Source organism: Triticum aestivum, chromosome 7B (genome assembly GCF_018294505.1).
Source record: "Triticum aestivum cultivar Chinese Spring chromosome 7B, IWGSC CS RefSeq v2.1, whole genome shotgun sequence".
Taxonomy (NCBI): domain Eukaryota; kingdom Viridiplantae; phylum Streptophyta; class Magnoliopsida; order Poales; family Poaceae; genus Triticum; species Triticum aestivum.
In genome coordinates, this window is record NC_057813.1 from 146,827,313 (window position 1) to 146,845,437 (window position 18,125).

At 49.0% G+C, this 18,125-nt stretch overlaps 1 protein-coding gene across 1 annotated transcript in view; it reads left to right on the forward strand.

The window, feature by feature from the left end:
• Nucleotides 1-13,524, forward strand: part of LOC123157785 (uncharacterized) — a 16,248-nt gene extending 2,724 nt beyond the window's left edge. The window contains exons 2-4 of the mRNA XM_044575986.1: nucleotides 10,477-10,976; nucleotides 12,823-13,014; nucleotides 13,145-13,524. Coding sequence (XP_044431921.1) covers nucleotides 10,477-10,976; nucleotides 12,823-13,014; nucleotides 13,145-13,189 — 737 coding nt within the window. The 3' untranslated portion in view covers nucleotides 13,190-13,524. The remainder of the gene's footprint in view (nucleotides 1-10,476; nucleotides 10,977-12,822; nucleotides 13,015-13,144) is intronic.
• Nucleotides 13,525-18,125: the final 4,601 nt, after the last annotated feature.

Consider the following 18,125-nt stretch of genomic DNA (forward strand, 5'->3'; position numbering starts at 1 on the left):
ATTTCAGATTCTTAGGCGAGCACTGGCTGCAGCTAAGCCCCCGAGTGAGAGGTCTGCTCTCCACTCGGTAGGATTTCAGGCACTTAGGCGAGCACTGGGCTGCAGCTAAGCCCCCGAGTGGGAGGTCTGCTCTCCACTCGGTAGGATTTCAGACACTTAGGCAAGCACTGGGCTGCAGCTAAGCCCCCGAGTGGGAGGTCTGCTCTCCACTCGGTAGGATTTCAGACACTTAGGCAAGCACTGGGCTGCAGCTAAGCCCCCGACTGGGAGGTCTGCTCTCCACTCGGTAGGATTTTTGAATTGGTGGCGTAGCTCGGAAGGAGAGGGTAGCAGTCGACCTGCTCCTCGTCCTCCTTGCAGAACGCATGTTGTACTTAGGCGAGTTCTTGGACTGCAGCTAAGCCCCTGAGTGGAAGGCTGGCTTACCACTCGGTAGGATTTTATTTATCTTAGGCGAGTGCTCGGACTGCAGCTAAGCCTCCGAATGGAAGGCTGGCTTACCACTCGGTAGGATTTTATTTATCTTAGGTGAGTACTTGTAATGCAGCTAAGCCTCCGAGTGGAAGGCTGGCTTACCACTCGGTAGGATTTTATTTATCTTAGGCGAAACGGATTTCGCGGCTAAGCCTTCGTGTGGGAGACTGACTCGTCACTCGGTTAGGATTTGTTTTTACAGACTTAGGCGAATCGGATTCGCAGCTAAGCCACCCACTGGGGGATTGTTTTCTATGGACAAAAGTAATAACAATCACTGGGAAAACTATAAAGCTCTTGTCTTTGATAAATAAACTACAGGAGTACTTTTATTACAACTCATCCGAGTGAATACTTAAGTGTAAAAGGGGCGGAGAAGCTCCGCGTTCCAAGCTCGGGGCTCGTCAATTTGATGTTCGACATTGTAAAGACGGTATGCTCCATTGTGGAGAACCTTGGTGACGATGAAGGGACCTTCCCAAGAAGGAGCAAGCTTGTGTGGTTTTTGCTGGTCCACTCGGAGAACTAAATCTCCTTCCTGGAAGGCTCAACTCTTCACGTTTTTGGCGTGGAAGCGACGCAAGTCTTGTTGATAAATGGTCGACCTGATCAGAGACATCTTTCTTTCTTCCTCTAAAAGGTCAACTGCATCCTGCCGCGCTTGTTCTGCTTCAGCTTCGGTGTAGAGCTCGACTCGGGGAGCGTTGTGGAGAAGATCACTCGGCAAGACTGCTTCAGCTCCGTAGACCAAGAAGAATAGAGTTCTTCCAGTCGACCGGTTAGGTGTGGTCCTTAACCCCCAAAGCACCGAGGGAAGTTCGTCAACCCATGCACCAGCCGCATGCTTGAGATCATGCATCAAACGGGGCTTCAACCCTTTGAGAATCAAACCGTTGGCTCGTTCTGCCTGTCCATTCGTCCTCGGATGGGCGACTGAAGCATAGTCGACTCGCGTGCCTTGAGACGTGCAGAAAGCTTTGAATTCTTCTGAATCGAAGTTTGACCCGTTATCAGTGATGATGCTGTGTGGGACTCCATATCTGAATATCAGTTCTCGGATGAAGCTGACAGCGGTACCAGCATCGAGGTTCTTGATGGGTTTGGCCTCAATCCACTTGGTAAACTTGTCGACTGCTACCAGCACATGTGTGAAACCGCTTCTTCCTGTTCTCAACGGGCCAACCATATCCAAACCCCATACAGCAAAGGGCCAGACGAGTGGTATAGTCTTCAAAGCTGACGCGGGCTTGTGTGACATATTGGAGTAAAATTGACATCCCTCACACTTGTCGACTATCTCTTTCGCCATTTCATTCGCTCTGGGCCAATAAAAACCAGCTCGGTATGCTTTGGCCACGATGGTCCGAGAAGACGCATGATGGCCACAGGTCCCCGAGTGGATGTCGTTGAGAATCATTCGACCTTCCTCTGGTGTTATACATTTCTGGCTGACTCCAGTCACACTTTCTCTGTATAATTGACCTCTCATGACGGTGAAGGCTTTGGACCGGCGGACGATCTCTTGAGCTTCTTCTTCATTCTCGGGGAGTTCCTTCCTCAAAATATAGGCGATGTAGGGCACTGTCCAATCGGGAGTGATGACCAAAACTTCCATGATCAAGTCGACCACCGCTGGGACCTCGACTTCAGTCGGATCTGTGGCGCTTTTAGGCTGCGGGGCTTCTTTAGTGAAAGGATCCTCTTGAACTGATGGTGTGTAGACATGTTCCAGAAACACGCCACTCGGAATGGCTTCCCTCTTGGAACCTATCTTCGCCAAGTCATCGGCCGCTTGATTTTTCAGTCGGGGAACGTGATGGAGTTCTAACCCTTCGAATTTCTTTTCAAGCTTCCTCACCACATTGCAGTATCCAGTCATGGCTGGGCTTCTCATGTCCCATTCCTTCATCACCGGATTGACCACCAAATCTGAGTCGCCGTAAACCATAAGGCGACGGACGCCGAGTGAAATGGCCATGCGCAACCCATACAACAGTGCTTCATATTCTGCTTCATTGTTGGAGGAATCAAAGTGGATCTGGAGCACATATCTGAGCTTATCTTCTCGGGGAGAAACCAAAACTACCCCAGCACCAGAACCATTTAACATCTTAGAGCCATCAAAGAACATGGTCCAATGCTCCGAGTGAACTTGAGTCGGCTGCTGCTGTTCAATCCACTCGGCAAGGAAATCTGCTATAGCCTGGGACTTAATGGCTTTCTTTGCCTCAAATTTGATATCAAGGGGAAGAAGTTCAATCGCCCATTTAGCCACTCGACCAGTTGCATCTCTGTTGTGCAGAATCTCTGACAATGGTGCGTCGCTGACGACTGTAATGTCATGATCAGAGAAATAATGAGCAACCTTCTTCATGGTCATGTAGATCCCATATACGAGCTTCTGATAATGAGGATATCTTTGCTTCGATGGGGTCAAAACTTTAGAGAGATAATACACTGGGCGCTGAACTTTGAAGGCTTTCCCTTCTTCTTCCCGCTCGACCGTAAGTACTGTACTGACGACTTGTCCTGTGGCTGCAATATAAAGCAACAGAGGCTCTTTTCTGATTGGAGCAGCAAGCACCGGCTGGGTGGAGAGCAGAGTTTTTAACTCGGCAAACGCTGCATCAGCTTCTGGAGTCCACTCGAACTTGTCTGCCTTCTTCATCAGTCGGTAAAGGGGCAACGCCTTTTCACCGAGGCGAGAGATGAATCGACTTAACGCGGCCAAGCATCCAGTAAGCTTCTGGACATCGTGCACATGCACAGGGCGTTTCATTCGGAGTATGGTGCCAACTTTTTCTGGGTTAGCATCGATTCCTCGTTCGGAAACGAGAAAACCGAGTAACTTCCCGCCAGGTACTCCGAATGTGCACTTTGAAGGATTGAGCTTGATATCATACCTCCTGAGATTGGCAAATGTTTCAGCTAAGTCAGTCAACAGGTCGGAACCCTTTCGTGACTTGACCACGATATCATCCATGTATGCTTCCACATTCCGACTGATTTGAGTGAGTAAACACTTTTGAATCATTCTCATGAACATGGCTCCAGCATTCTTGAGGCCGAATGGCATGGTGATATAGCAGAAGCACCCGAATGGGGTGATGAAAGCTGTTTTTATTTCGTCAGGCCCATACAGACGGATCTGGTGATACCCGGAATAAGCGTCTAGAAAAGACAATCTCTCGCACCCCGCGGTCGAGTCGACAATTTGGTCGATGCGAGGGAGAGGAAAATGATCTTTCGGGCAGGCCCAATTGATATGTTTGAAATCAATGCACTTACGAAGGGAATTGTCCTTTTTGGGAACCATAACGACATTGGCGAGCCACTCGGAGTGGTATATTTCTCGGATGAACTCCGCTGCAAGGAGTCGAGCCACCTCTTCGCCAATGGCCTTTTTCTTCTGAACGGCGGACCGTCGAATATGTTCTTTAACAGGTTTTGCCTTCGAATCGACTCTAAGGCGATGCTCAGCCAGTCCCCTGGGAACACCTGGCATGTCAGCTGGCTTCCATGCGAAGATGTCCCAGTTCTCACGGAGGAACTGGATGAGCGCTTCTTCCTATTTAGAGTCGAGTGTAGTGGAAATATGGGTCGGAGCTGCATTGGGGTCGGTCGGGTGGATGTGAACTGGCTTCGTCTCACCGGACGACTGAAATGCTGATCCTGTGGCGGGTTTCTTGGCCCGCAGTAAATCACTCGGATCTGCATTCTTCTTGTACTCTTCTAGCTCTATCACTGTTATCTGGTCATCCGCAATCTTTGAGCCTTTCTGGAAACACTCTTCTGCTTTCTTCCGGTTACCAGTGACGGTGATCACGCCTTTGGGGCCAGGCATCTTTAACTTGAGGTACACATAACATGGTCGAGCCATGAAGCGGGCGTAGGCTGGTCTGCCCAAGATAGCGTGGTAGGCGCTCTGGAAATCCACGACTTCAAATGTCAGCTTCTCTTTGCGAAAATGCTTCGAGTCGCCGAACACCACATCCAGAGCTATTTGGCCGAGTGACTCAGCCTTCTTTCCTGGGATGACTCCGTGAAAACTCATGTTGCTGGAACTGAGCCTGGACATCGTAATGCCCATTCCCTTGAGCGTCTCAGCATACAGAATGTTCAACCCGCTGCCGCCGTCCATCAATACCTTCGTCAGTCGAGTGCCTTCGACGACCGGGTCGACCACCAGTGCTTGCCTCCCAGGGGTGGCAATATGAGTAGGATGGTCCGACTGGTCGAAAGTAATGGGAGTTTGCGACCATCTCAGATAGTTTGGTGTTGCCGATGCGACCATGTTGACTTCACGGTTGACCACTTTCAGTCGACTTTTGCTCTCTACATCAGCAAAAATCATCAGAGTGGAGTTGACATGAGGGTACTCTCCATCACTGTCCTGCTTGTCCTCAGCCTTGTCCGACTCCTTCTCTTTGTCCTTCGGCTGTTTCCCTTGGAACTGTTGGATTAAGAGCCGGCACTGGCGAGTGGTATGCTTTGGGTAGATGAAGTTACCCTCTTCGTCTTTCTTTGTGTGAATATGAAACGGCAGGTCCATCACATCATTACCCTCCTTATCTTTTATTTTCTTGGGGTTCCAAGATCCTTTGGGTTTCCCTTTAAATTTGCCCTGTGTTACGGCCAGAGCCTCTCCAGGAGCTGCTGGCTCGGCCTTCCGCTTTTGCTTCCGACTGGAGTTTCCTTTATCCGACTGACTCGGCTTGTACTTGCCGCTCCGGAGTCGGTCCTCTTCTTCGCCATTGGCGTACTTGGTGGCTATTTCCATCATCCGACTCAGGGTCATGTCTCCGGTTCGACCAAACTTTAGGCTCAACTCTCTGTTCTTGACGCCCTCTTTGAAGGCGCAGACCGCTTGATGGTCCGACACATTCTCTACAGTGTGATGCAAAGTGATCCACCTCTGGATGTAATCCCTCAGTGTTTCACTCGACTTTTGTACACAAACTTGTAGCTCAGTCAGTCCAGCAGGTCGCTTGCAAGTTCCCTCAAACGTCCTGACGAACACTCGAGAAAATCTTCCCAGGTGTAAATGCTGCTGGGAGCTAACTGATTCAACCATGCCTTGGCTGAACCTCCTAGCATAAATGGCAAATGTTTCATGGCCACTTCATCATTACCGCCACCAATCTGAACAGCCACTCGGTAGTCTTCGAGCCAAGTTTCAGGCTTAGACTCTCCGGTGAACTTATTCACCCCAGTTGCCAACCTGAAGTTGGGGGGTATCACTGCGGTTCTGATCGCTCTGCTAAAACATTCTGGACCTGAAACGTGGACTCGGCTGCTTGTGGGCATATCTCTGTCATGACCACCTCTATGAGCTCTGTTTCGGTCGACCAAACCTTGCACGATGACGGATCTCGCGTCAAAGCCTGGCTCTCTAGGGTCGATTGGAGCTCTCCGCCCGACACTAAGCTGGGGTCTGTCATCTTGCTGTCGATGGGCGTTAGACCCACTTCTCGGAGGAGGAGTGGGCACTCGACGCCGGCCATCGCGATCAAATCGGTCATCATAGTGGTCCCGCCGGCCTTCACGTCCCATGCGCCTCGGAGGCGACTTTGGACTGTGAGCCGACTGAACCGTTTTCGCAGCGACAGATCGACTGTGAATCCTGTTACGTGACTGCGACACAGCTGAATTCTGATCTCCTGCCGCCCGGAGCAAATCTCTGATCTGCATCAGGCCTCTTCCAGCCTCTGACTGAGAGGGCTGAATCGACTCCGCTATGCGGGTTGCAGCTGCCAAATTCTGAATTGGGGTTCGATATACCTGAGTTGGTTGCGGAAAGAGCTGACGTCAATTGGAGTTAGTCGCTCGCTGACGCGCACGCTCGTCGAGTGCTCGCTGAAGGTTCTCCAATCGAGTGCGTTCAGCCAGGTTGGCTAAACGCGCCTCTTCCAGGGCGCGAGCCTCGGGTGTTTCTCCTGCAATGGGAGTATGCAGAGCATCCATGTTCCGGCGGTGAAGTTCTTCCCTCTGCTGGGAAGTGAGCGGCTCGGGTTGGTACTCTTCATGGGCTTGAGCAGGGTCGTCCTCGTCGTCCACCCCGTCGCCGCGGGGGAAACCGGGAGGACTACGAGGCCCGTTGACCATCAGGACTTCCGCCGCCGGATCACTGCTATCGCACTCGGATGCAGTCTCTACGGAACCAGTCGAACATGCCGTAGAGAGATTCGTCGGGCTCGATCGCCGCGACTTGGGTGGTGGCCGATTGGCGAGCCACTGCGTGTCTCACCCATCGCTGGAGCCTCGACCGACCGGAGCGCTTGCGCTGGCGGGAGACAGGGAGGGAGGATGGCGCAGGAGTCGACCGGTACGGGGTCGACGGTTGTCGTAGCAAGACGCCGCGGACACACGCCCGAAAGTGCGTCGCCCCGCGGACGAGGAGCGCGTCGATGTCGAGTGGTGCCTCCTGGAGCCAAGCGGAGTCGTCGGCGATGAAAGTGAGCGCACCGAGACGGATCTCGTGGCCCTCGACCTGAGCTCCACCGGAAACCATGATGAAGGCGATCAGACAAATTGCAACTTCTCCAAAAAAGTCGCTAAGACACCTGCCCCACGGTGGGCGCCAACTGTCGTGGTTCTAAGTCATATAGTAGAATGTGGGGTAAGTATGAGAAGGCAAGGTCCTAGCTATGGAGTAGTTGTACACACGAGTGTTTAGCGAGTTCAGGCCCTTCTCTGATGAAGTAACAACCCTACGTCTCGGAGCCCGGAGGCGGTCGACTGATCTATGTGTATATGAGTTACAGGGGTGCGAACCCTTCTACCAGTGGGGGGGTGGCTTATATAGAGGACGCCAGGACCCCAGCCAGCCCACGTAGAGGAGGGTTAAAGTACATTAAGGCTGGGCGTTACTGGTAACGCCACACATAAAGTGTCATCATGACCATTAAGACTATTCAATTACAGACCGTTTGGATGCAGAGTAGATCCTGAACTTCTGATGGTCGAGTGCATCTTCATGGTCGAGTGTCTTCTAGCCAGTCGAGTGGAGTCTCCCTTGGTCGAGTGGAACTTCTCTTGGTCGACTGGAAGGTAGCTTCGTATGATGATGTCCTTGGGCATGGTATCCTAGATAGGTCCATGACCCTACCCTAGGTACATAACCTCATCAGCGGCGGCGGCGTACCTAGGAAGAGGAGACCTACATCGTCGTGCCTCCTTCTCGTGTACTTTTTTTTATTAGGCGTCCTTCTCTCGTACTCTTTTTCTCCACATCGTGTCAATTCGCTCGGTGCAGGTCTGTAAGGAGGTTGCTAGAGGCCCATTAGGCCCAATTTATCCGGAGCGCCCAAAAAAGCGACGGGAGCAGCGGCCCAGGATCGTTAGAGATCGTTATTAGCGAACATAACCGGATTAGGAGCGATTCACAGGTCATCCAACAGCCAAAAACACTTCAAACTGACGATCGGACGGTCGGGAGCGCTGATGCCTGAGAGGGCTGAAAAAGTCCTCAGTTTTAATATATCTAAATGTAGACAAAGTAAACCCAAGCAATATGAATAACCCTCGTCGTTTATCTTTAATGACAACAATACAAATACGTGTCTCGCTACCCTTTCTGTCACTGGATGAGGATACCGCAAGATTGAACCCATTACAAAACACCTATCCCACTAAAGATAAATCAATCTGTTAGCCAAACCAAACGGATAGATCGGAGAGAAATACACAACTATAACAATCATGCATAATAAAGTTTAGAAAAGACTCAATTAATTCGCAATCGTAAAAATCGGCAAAGCTAGTTGGAGCGCTCGCTTTGCCCATCTCATGTTCGCAATCGCATAAATCAGCAAAGCGGAGTGCTCGCTTTGCCCGTCTCATGTTCGCAATCGTAAAAATTGGCGAATCTAGATCGAGTGCTCGCTTTGCCCATCTCATGTTCACAATCGTAAAACTCGGCAAAGCCAGATGGTGTGCTCCATTTGTGTGTTTCATGTTCGCAATCGTAAAAACCGGTAAAGCGAACTGGAGCGCTCGCTTAGAGCGTTTGATATGTAGGCCAGCCCAGCCAAGGGACTTCTGTGCGAAGCGCCCGCACTTTGATGCTTAACGTGTTACATAGGACACTCCTTTTTTTTTGAGAATAACATTAGACCTCTCCTGTGGATGGGCTCCTAGTTTGTGCAAGACATTGGGATTGGGCTGACCCAGTATAATCAAACTACAAACACATCTCAATGGGTGCTGGTGTGGCAAGAATACCCCTAAAAAGACCCTAAAAAAGATGAACACATACACAGAGTACGCTAAATAAGAAGATAAATACACAGAGAGGCGAAGCCCTTCCGAAACAATCTACGGGTTCATTCCATCTCCTAGCTGGCATGGCACTTAGCGGACCAAATTCTTTGCCCTAAAAAAATAGAGCAAGTTCTCGGTGTTACGAGGAGCAATGCTACATTCACGGGGGCTTTACGGGGGTTACGCTGACGTGGGTTGCGCTAATTGGGCATTAGGTGATGCGGGCCCATCCTAAAAATCAGGGGGTGAAATTAGTGAGGGAGGAAAGGAAAGTCTGTTGATTAAGTAAAATAGTGTAGCATTTTTGGTGTTACGAGTGCCACCTTTTTGTTGAGAATCTGTTACGAGTAACGCCGTGACAGTGTGACACACTGACGCCATCGGAAAAGGACAGAAGCAGAGAGGCAGCTGCATCCAGCTCAGCCTCGTGCACCAGCTGCACGGGCCTTCTCTTTTAACGGGAGAAAATGTATCGGCCCACTTGATCCCTTCTGGACGGGTGACGTGGACGTGGATGCTCTGGGCCCCCGGCCGGAAGTCAACTGACGTGAACGGCAGCACTACCTTTGCCTTTGCCTCGATGATGTTGCTTCTACTCCAATCCTGGAGCGTGCAGTTTTTTAAGCCGATGTGAACGGGACAATTTGACACGATCGGGCAATAGTAGGTGGCTGATTTTTATTTTCGTCTTGTTTCGAACGAACGCATTCTTTATCGTCCACATGACAAGCGGAGCTGTCATATCCCCACGAACACCAGGCGCAGTTGACATTCGGCACCGGTGTATGATGTAGCCAAAGATTTGCTGCCTCAACCAGCGATTTTTGGTTTCAAACAAAGGGGAAAAGGGTACCTGCAATTGCTTGTAACCCATTTTTTTGCAATCTTTTGACCCATAAACTAACTAAATAGGCGCTACACCTGAACCCAGCAACCACATTCTGAGTGTTTTATTGAGATTAGCCCGATTTTGATCATGTGAAGCCCCTCCATAAGTGCACTGCTTCCTCTGAATTTTTGTGCACCCAGACTGTTTTATATCCATGGCTGTCGCTCCGGATTTATTTAAAAACATCATGCCTTACACCATGTGATTTGACTCTGACCTAGTCTCTCCCTATCATTCATCCGTTAGACGGCATCAGAGGGTCGACTATATCACACAAAAGTCTGGGATTCTTGACAGTTGACAAGCCATGTGGGTGTATAGTTCAGTACCGGTAAAACCAAACTTGGTATAGCACCGGGAGCCCAACCTTTTACTGTTAGTAGAACCCAGCCTAGCAAAACCTATACGAGAACACATGAAAGACAAGCTTTGTTAGATATACAGGCAATCGGAGACCAAATGAAAGCAACACGACACTGGCCAGCCACAGCCACAGCCACAGGAGGCTTGCCATATGCCCAGCCCCTGCTCGAGCTGACGCTGCAGCTAAACGGGACCATCCATCTCGGCCAATTACGCAGAAGCACAGAGATTTCTTGTAATCTAAGTAGCTTAAGCCAATATTGTAGGCGACCTCACCGCCTCCATTTTCTACCCCGCAGTGAAACCTGAGGTCAAGCAGCAGCTGACTACCACCATCAATCCATCATCATAGGATAATAATACTTTTTTTAAACCACAAGTTAAGATAATAATACTGGTCTGACAAGTCACAGCCCCCACGCTGAAGCCGAAGCCGAAGCTAGCACGGACAAAACAGGCGTAGCTGGGCTTTGTTTTCTGGCTGGCAGTAAACAACTCCAGTCCAGTCCAGTCCAGCCCCCGAGATTCCGAGCGCCAGCCCACGCAACACCGACGACGTGCGCCCCTCCTCGCGCGTTTCCACTCTGTCTCCGCGCCGTCGCCACCCCCAACCCCCCGACCCCAGCCCGCCCGTCCAACCCCCGGTAACCCCGCACCCGCCGACACGCGGGCCCCGCCGGCCGCGCGGCTCACATGCGTGCGCGTCCCCCGTACAAAACGAGCCAGCCACTGCCGCTGCCGCTCGGGAGAGAAAAATATCTTTTTTTACGGGGCCGCGGGGTGCGTTTCCCCCGTCTCGAGGTATAAATCCGTCAATCGGCTGCTGCTCCTTTTCCACTTCGATTCGCCGTCTCCTCCTCCTCCCCCCTTCCCCTCCGTCTCGCTCCTCGCCCTTATCCCCGTCCCTTTCCCCTTCCTCCCACCCGCAGCCGACGAAACTTTCCCCACGCCCCTCGGCGGATCGGACCGCCGCGCTCCATCCATGTCGGTAAGCGGTGATGCTCCCCCCGCGCTCCATGCTGTCTTTTTTTTTCCGCCGGTTTCCAGCGCTGTTTCCTGCCTAGATCGAGGCCGGCGAAACGTCGCCTTCTGTAGTTTTTCATCGGTTACTATTGGTTTGCTGATTGGGAGAATCGGTGTGGAGCACGGGGGGATGGGAACCAGATGCTCGGCAGAAGGATGATCCTGGGCTGGCTTGGAACCTTAGGCGTAGAGAGGAAATTCGTTCCGACTTTTTCCTCAAACCGAATTACTGAGCGTTGGTTTTATATTCAATTTATTTATGTGTATGTATTGATGAAGGCTCTAGAAGGGTCGCCCCCAGCCAAAACGTTAGTGATTAGTTAGTTAATCGATCATTTCGGCAACCATTTGGAGACTCCTGTTTGATTGAACACGCAACATTTCTGTGGACCTACCTACCTATGCATAGTTATTCGGCTTTTGTGCTAGTCACGGGCGAACCGGGATGTAGAGTTTCGTAATCTTGGATGGCTGTGACTTGTAAGGGGTAAGGTCCATTTCTTTTGGTAGGTTGGTCAATATCTAGGCACATCTAGGATGCTGTGGACTTGTAAGTATGGAGGTTCATTTTGTTTCCTGGGTTGGTCAATATCCAGGCATTCATGGGGTCTAGCTGATCAAACATTTTTAGACACACAAAGTTTCTAAAGCAAAAGCATGACCATTTAATGACTCTGCTTTGGTGCATCGATTGTTTGTTCGGTGGCTATTGAAGTTTCGTGCTAGTCAATATAACTGAAAATTGTTAGCACCGGTATGCAAAAATGTATGCTTATCACAAATAAGTAAATGAAAGTTTGCTAGCGGCATGATACCAGGTGAGAATGGGTATCATTATGTGATTACAGATTTACCCTAGATACTGTAATATAGACCAGAGCTGAAATTTATGCATCGCTGAACACATGAGGTGTGTTGACTGCATCATGGAATATCAGATTATGTGTAAGGGCAGCACTTTTAGGCTCCTGTTTTCTTCTTAGGAGGCTAACTGTTACGGTTTGGGTTCTGAATATACTTGTATTTATAGCAAAATCTCCTCCTGGTGCATCCAGCAATCAGCTACGTTTATCATTTATCAAACATATCTAGACTATGATCCCTGCTCCTGTCCCGTAGGGTTTTAAGTGAAATGTGCCAATACGTTTCAGCGCAGATGATGCATGCCTGCGGAAATTAACTTGTCATGCCCTGATTAAGTGGTCAGTAAATGAATGAAATTCTAATTGTAATGCTGGACCATGTTACAGTACCAATCATTTCCTAATTCCTATTGTTAGCCAAGTGTTTATAGGTGTCATCTTCACAGGTTGCCAGTGTGATTGTGTAGTACCAGTTTCTTCTTGAAAACTATCCCACATCATTCACCATTTTTTATTGCACTTCAGTCAAGGGAAAAGAACTTCTAGTCATGCAAGTTCATGTTTTGTGGGCTGAATTCATGATTTCTTATTTATTCCTCCATTTTTTGTGGGTACTTCACTAAGTTTATGCCAGTTTTTCCATGGAAGACGCCTAGGGTTTTGGCAAAAGAAAGAAAGCTAAGAGAGCAATCATATACTTCCTCTTTCTTATGTGTTGCTTCTTTAGTTCTTTCTGACTGAGCTATTGCATTCCATGGCTGCCTCACAAAGCCTGTGTTTTCTGCTCACTCTAGCACAGTACTCAGCAGCTTGATCTCTTCTTTTCATGTAGGGTGAACAGTTCAATTGATATTTGTTAGAAATGCTCGTGCACTATTTTAACAGTAGGATTTCATTTGGTTTATTATTGCGTTATTTCCTTTGACATGGACAACGGTTCTTTTTTAGGAGGAATCTGGTCGCCCTTTGCCCAAGTTTGGCGAATGGGACGTCAACGACCCAGCTTCTGCTGATGGGTTCACTGTTATATTCAACAAAGCCAGGGATGAGAAAAAGGCTGGGAATGGACAAGATACCGAATCCCCTTGCAAAGATGCCAGGACTGAGAGGGTGGAATCTTATGCCACCAAGGCAAATTCAGTATGTCCCTTCATGCTTCCCGAACAATGTTTTATGTCTGTTTCACCACATGGAAATATAGCGCTAGTTCTTATCTGTTATGATCATTGCATTTGTTATTTTCCATTAATCTTGTTATTCCATTGCGCAGAAGAAGTGGTTTTGCTGCGTGACACCAAGTCCTACACAATCTTGAGGAGGACAAGCGTCGCCCGAAGAAAAAATGGTTGCGAAAGTATGGTCGTTTAATTTTGCTATATACATACTATCCATAAGACCTTGTAAGAGGTACCCAGCCCCCCTGGGCATATCGCGATGGGTATCTCGTAAAACTCTGAAGTGTGTATGTATGGTGTGAGGGTTGTCAGACACTCATTTGGATAAGTGAACTTCTGATTGTAATTCTGGTCTCCTTGTCGGTCTCCTTTTGTGTAGTAGTAGTGGTGAAGTTGATATGTGATTTGAGTCTCGCCTATTGCCAGAACTGCATACATCCAAAATTCCAATCCCCACCTGTGATTTGGCCCATTATGTTTTCTGTCCGTGCTGACCTAACTATTCGCTGCTCTATTTGGACCTATGTGCAGCTTGGTTTGAGGCCCTGGCTGCCGATGCTTTGGCATCGCCGGCAGCCAATTAATTGGCTGTCACTTGGTTGGCTGCCAATATCCATGTGCCAACATTTGGAAAGTAACCAGGGATACCAATTGGTTTGAGACCAAATAGCTACCTTGTCTTTGTCTGTGATAAAAAATGGTCTTTGCTTATCAGGGCCATGGCACATACCAAACCGTGGACATCATCTGCAGCATTATGCCATTATATAGTCCACAAATGATAAACAGCCCATTCCATCAAAGTAATCTATTAACAAAAAAATTCATTGCAGATAAATTAAGAGTCAGCTACACAACTAAAAGTAACTCAAGAGAATTCATTAGTCCACAGTTGCATGAACCGCAAGCTAGATCATAGCACCATGCACAGAAGCTTGAACATATTTTGGCAGTCTGCTGGAGCTTAGATTATGACCCCGATAAATTCCGAATGTTCAGAATTTGACAATGGCAAATTGAACGTTTTCGATGGCAATTTTAGTGACGCGAGTACGGCAAGTTTAGTTGGCAAGCATGGCAACTCCTTGCTCAATGTATTTTCTGCCAGAAAATTACCGTGCGTGTCAACTAAACTTGCCATCCTCCGTCACTAAAATTACCATAAAAAAACCTTTGATTTGCCATGGTAAAATCCCGAACCATACGGGATATATCATTTCCATAGATTATACTCCTAGATTAATAGTACATCAACAAAACCTTGAAAGTTGAAACCCTGAAGCGCAGTAGATTTCTTTTAGACGCGTCCTTCAGAGTAAAAAGTGTTCAAAGACCCGAGTGTTAAGTGTCCTCACTTGCAGCAAGCTACAAAGAAAAGAGTATCTTGTTCCGGCTTAGCAATGCAGCCAGCTAACTCAAGCATGCTACTTGCTGTCAAGGTCAGAGACTCAACCCAGATCCTATTTGGCGCCTCAAGCACCAGATATAGGCAATTTCGCTACCTGGCGCACACCCTCCCAACACTACGTGACAAATAGGCCGGGCCATGTTGATTATTTCCCACAGTTTTCTGCTGGTTTCTCTGGGTTTTTTTTCTTACAGTTTTTCCTGGCATGGGTTTTACTCTCAACATAGCCGGTCCCAAGCCCGGGTAAAGGAGGAGGGTTGTGATAGGCTTGGCGAGCCAACGTAAAAACTCAGCCACTCTTATGAAGATGAAACCCAAAAGATTTTCGTTCGGGCGTAACCCTCTCAGCGACGCGCCACATCGGAACCCGGGTGTGGTGGAAAATGGGCAAGGGCCGGGCCGTCACCCCCCAAGTGGCGCGCCGTATCTTGATCCGGATACGGTGGCAAGTGAGCGAGGATCGGGTCGTCGCATCCTTAGTGGCGCGCTACATCGGCGCCCGGATGTAGTGGAAAATGAGCAAGGGTCTTCGCATTTGACTCGACGAGTGCGAAGGGTAAGGAAGCTAGCCGAGCCTAGGAGGATTCGCTTAGGTAGCTGGAACGTAGGGTCTCTGACAGGGAAGCTTCGGGAGCTAGTTGATGCAGCAGTGAGGAGAGGTGTTGATATCCTTTGCGTCCAAGAAACCAAATGGAGAGGACAGAAGGCGAAGGAGGTGGAGGATGTTGGAAATATGCCCTAGAGGCAATAATAAATTGATTATTATTATATTTCCTTGTTCATGATAATCGTTCATTATCCATGCTAGAATTGTATTGATAGGAAACTCAGATACATGTGTGGATACATAGACAACACCATGTCCCTAGTAAGCCTCTAGTTGACTAGCTCGTTGATCAATAGATGGTTACGGTTTCCTGGCCATGGACATTGGATGTCGTTGATAACGGGATCACATCATTAGGAGAATGATGTGATGGACAAGACCCAATCCTAAGCCTAGCACAAGATCATGTAGTTCGTATGCTAAAGCTTTTCTAATGTCAAGTATCATTTCCTTAGACCATGAGATTGTGCAACTCCCGGATACCGTAGGAGTGCTTTGGGTGTGCCAAACGTCACAACGTAACTGGGTGGCTATAAAGGTACACTACGGGTATCTCTGAAAGTGTCTGTTGGGTTGGCACGAATCGAGATTGGGATTTGTCACTCCGTGTAAATGGAGAGGTATCTCTGGGCCCACTCGGTAGGACATCATCATAATGTGCACAATGTGACCAAGGGGTTGATCACGGGATGATGTGTTACGGAACGAGTAAAGAGACTTGCCGGTAACGAGATTGAACAAGGTATCGGTATACCGACGATCGAATCTCGGGCAAGTACCATACCGCTAGACAAAGGGAATTGTATACAGGATTGATTGAGTCCTTGACATCGTGGTTCATCCGATGAGATCATCGTGGAACATGTGGGAGCCAACATGGGTATCCAGATCCCGCTGTTGGTTATTGACCGGAGAACATCTCGGTCATGACTACATGTCTCCCGAACCCGTAGGGTCTACACACTTAAGGTTCGATGACGCTAGGGTTATAAAGGAAGTTTGTATGTGGTTACCGAATGTTGTTCGGAGTCCCGGATGAGATCCCGGACGTCACGAGGAGTTCCGGAATGGTCCGGAGGTAAAGATTTATATATAGGAAGTCCTGTTTCGGCCATCGGGACAAGTTTCGGGGTCATCGGTATTGTACCGGGACCACCGGAAGGGTCCCGGGGGCCCACCGGGTGGGGCCACCTGCCCCGGGGGGCCACATGGGCTGTAGGGGGTGCGCCTTGGCCTACATGGGCCAAGGGCACCAGCCCCTAGTGGCCCATGCGCCAAGATATAGGAAAAAGGGGAGAGTCCTAAAGGGGGAAGGCACCTCCGAGGTGCCTTGGGGAGGATGGACTCCTCCCCCCCTCTTAGCCGCACCCTTTCCTTGGAGGAAGGGGCAAGGCTGCGCCTCCCCCCTCTCCCCTGCCCCTATATATAGTGGAGGGGAGGGAGGGCATCCATACGTGAGCCCTTGGCGCCTCCCTCCCTCCCGTGACACCTCCTCCTCTCCCGTAGGGGCTTAGCGAAGCCCTGCAGTATTGCCACGCTCCTCCATCACCACCACGCCGTTGTGCTGCTGCTGGATGGAGTCTTCCTCAACCTCTCCCTCTCTCCTTGCTGGATCAAGGCGTGGGAGACATCGTCGAGCTGTACGTGTGTTGAACGCGGAGGTGCCGTCCGTTCGGCACTAGGATCATCGGTGATCTGAATCACGACGAGTATGACTCCATCAACCTCGTTCACTTGAACGCTTCCGCTTAGCGATCTACAAGGGTATGTAGATGCACTCCCCTTTCTACTCGTTGCTGGTCTCTCCATAGATAGATCTTGGTGTTACGTAGGAAATTTTTTGAATTTCTGCTACGTTCCCCAACAGTGGCATCATGAGCTAGGTCTATTGCGTAGATTCTTTGCACGAGTAGAACACAAAGTAGTTGTGGGCGTCGATATTGTTCAATATGCTTGCCGTTACTAGTCTTATCTTGATTCGGCGGCATCGTGGGATGAAGCGGCCCGGACCAACCTTACACGTACGCTTACGTGAGACCGGTTCCACCGACAAACATGCACTAGTTGCATAAGGTGGCTGGCGGGTGTTTGTCTCTCCCACTTTAGTCGGATCGGATTCGATGAAAAGGGTCCTTATGAAGGGTAAATAGCAATTGGCATATCACGTTGTGGTTCATGCGTAGGTAAGAAACGTTCTTGCTAGAAACCCATAGCAGCCACGTAAAACATGCAAACAACAATTAGAGGACGTCTAACTTGTTTTTGCAGGGTATGCTATGTGATGTGATATGGCCAAAAAGGATGTGATGAATGATATATGTGATGTATGAGATTGATCATGTTCTTGTAATAGGAATCACGACTTGCATGTCGATGAGTATGACAACCGGCAGGAGCCATAAGAGTTGTCTTTATTTATTTGTGACCTGCGTGTCAACTTAAACGTCATGTAATTACTTTACTTTATTGCTAACCGTTAGCCATAGTAGTAGAAGTAATAGTTGGCGAGGCAACTTCATGAAGACACGATGATGGAGATTATGATGATGGAGATCATGGTGTCATGCCGGTGACGATGATGATCATGGAGCCCCGAAGATGGAGATCAAAAGGAGCAAAGTGATGATGGCCATATCATGTCACTATTTGATTGCATGTGATGTTTATCATGTTTATACATCTTATTTGCTTAGAACGACGGTAGTAAATAAGATGATCCCTTACAACAATTTCAAGAAGTGTTCTCCCCTAACTGTGCACCGTTGCGACAGTTCGCTGTTTCAAAACATCACGTGATGATCGGGTGTTTTATTCAGACGTTCAAATACAACGGGTGTTGACGAGCCTAGCATGTACAAACATGGCCTCGGAACACACGCGAAACACTTAGGGTTAACTTGACGAGCCTAGCATGTACAGACATGGCCTCGGAACACGGAGACCGAAAGGTCGAACATGAGTCGTATAGAAGATACGGTCAACATGAAGATGTTCACCGATGATGACTAGTCCGTCTCACGTGATGATCGGACACGGCCTAGTTTGACTCGGATCATGTAAT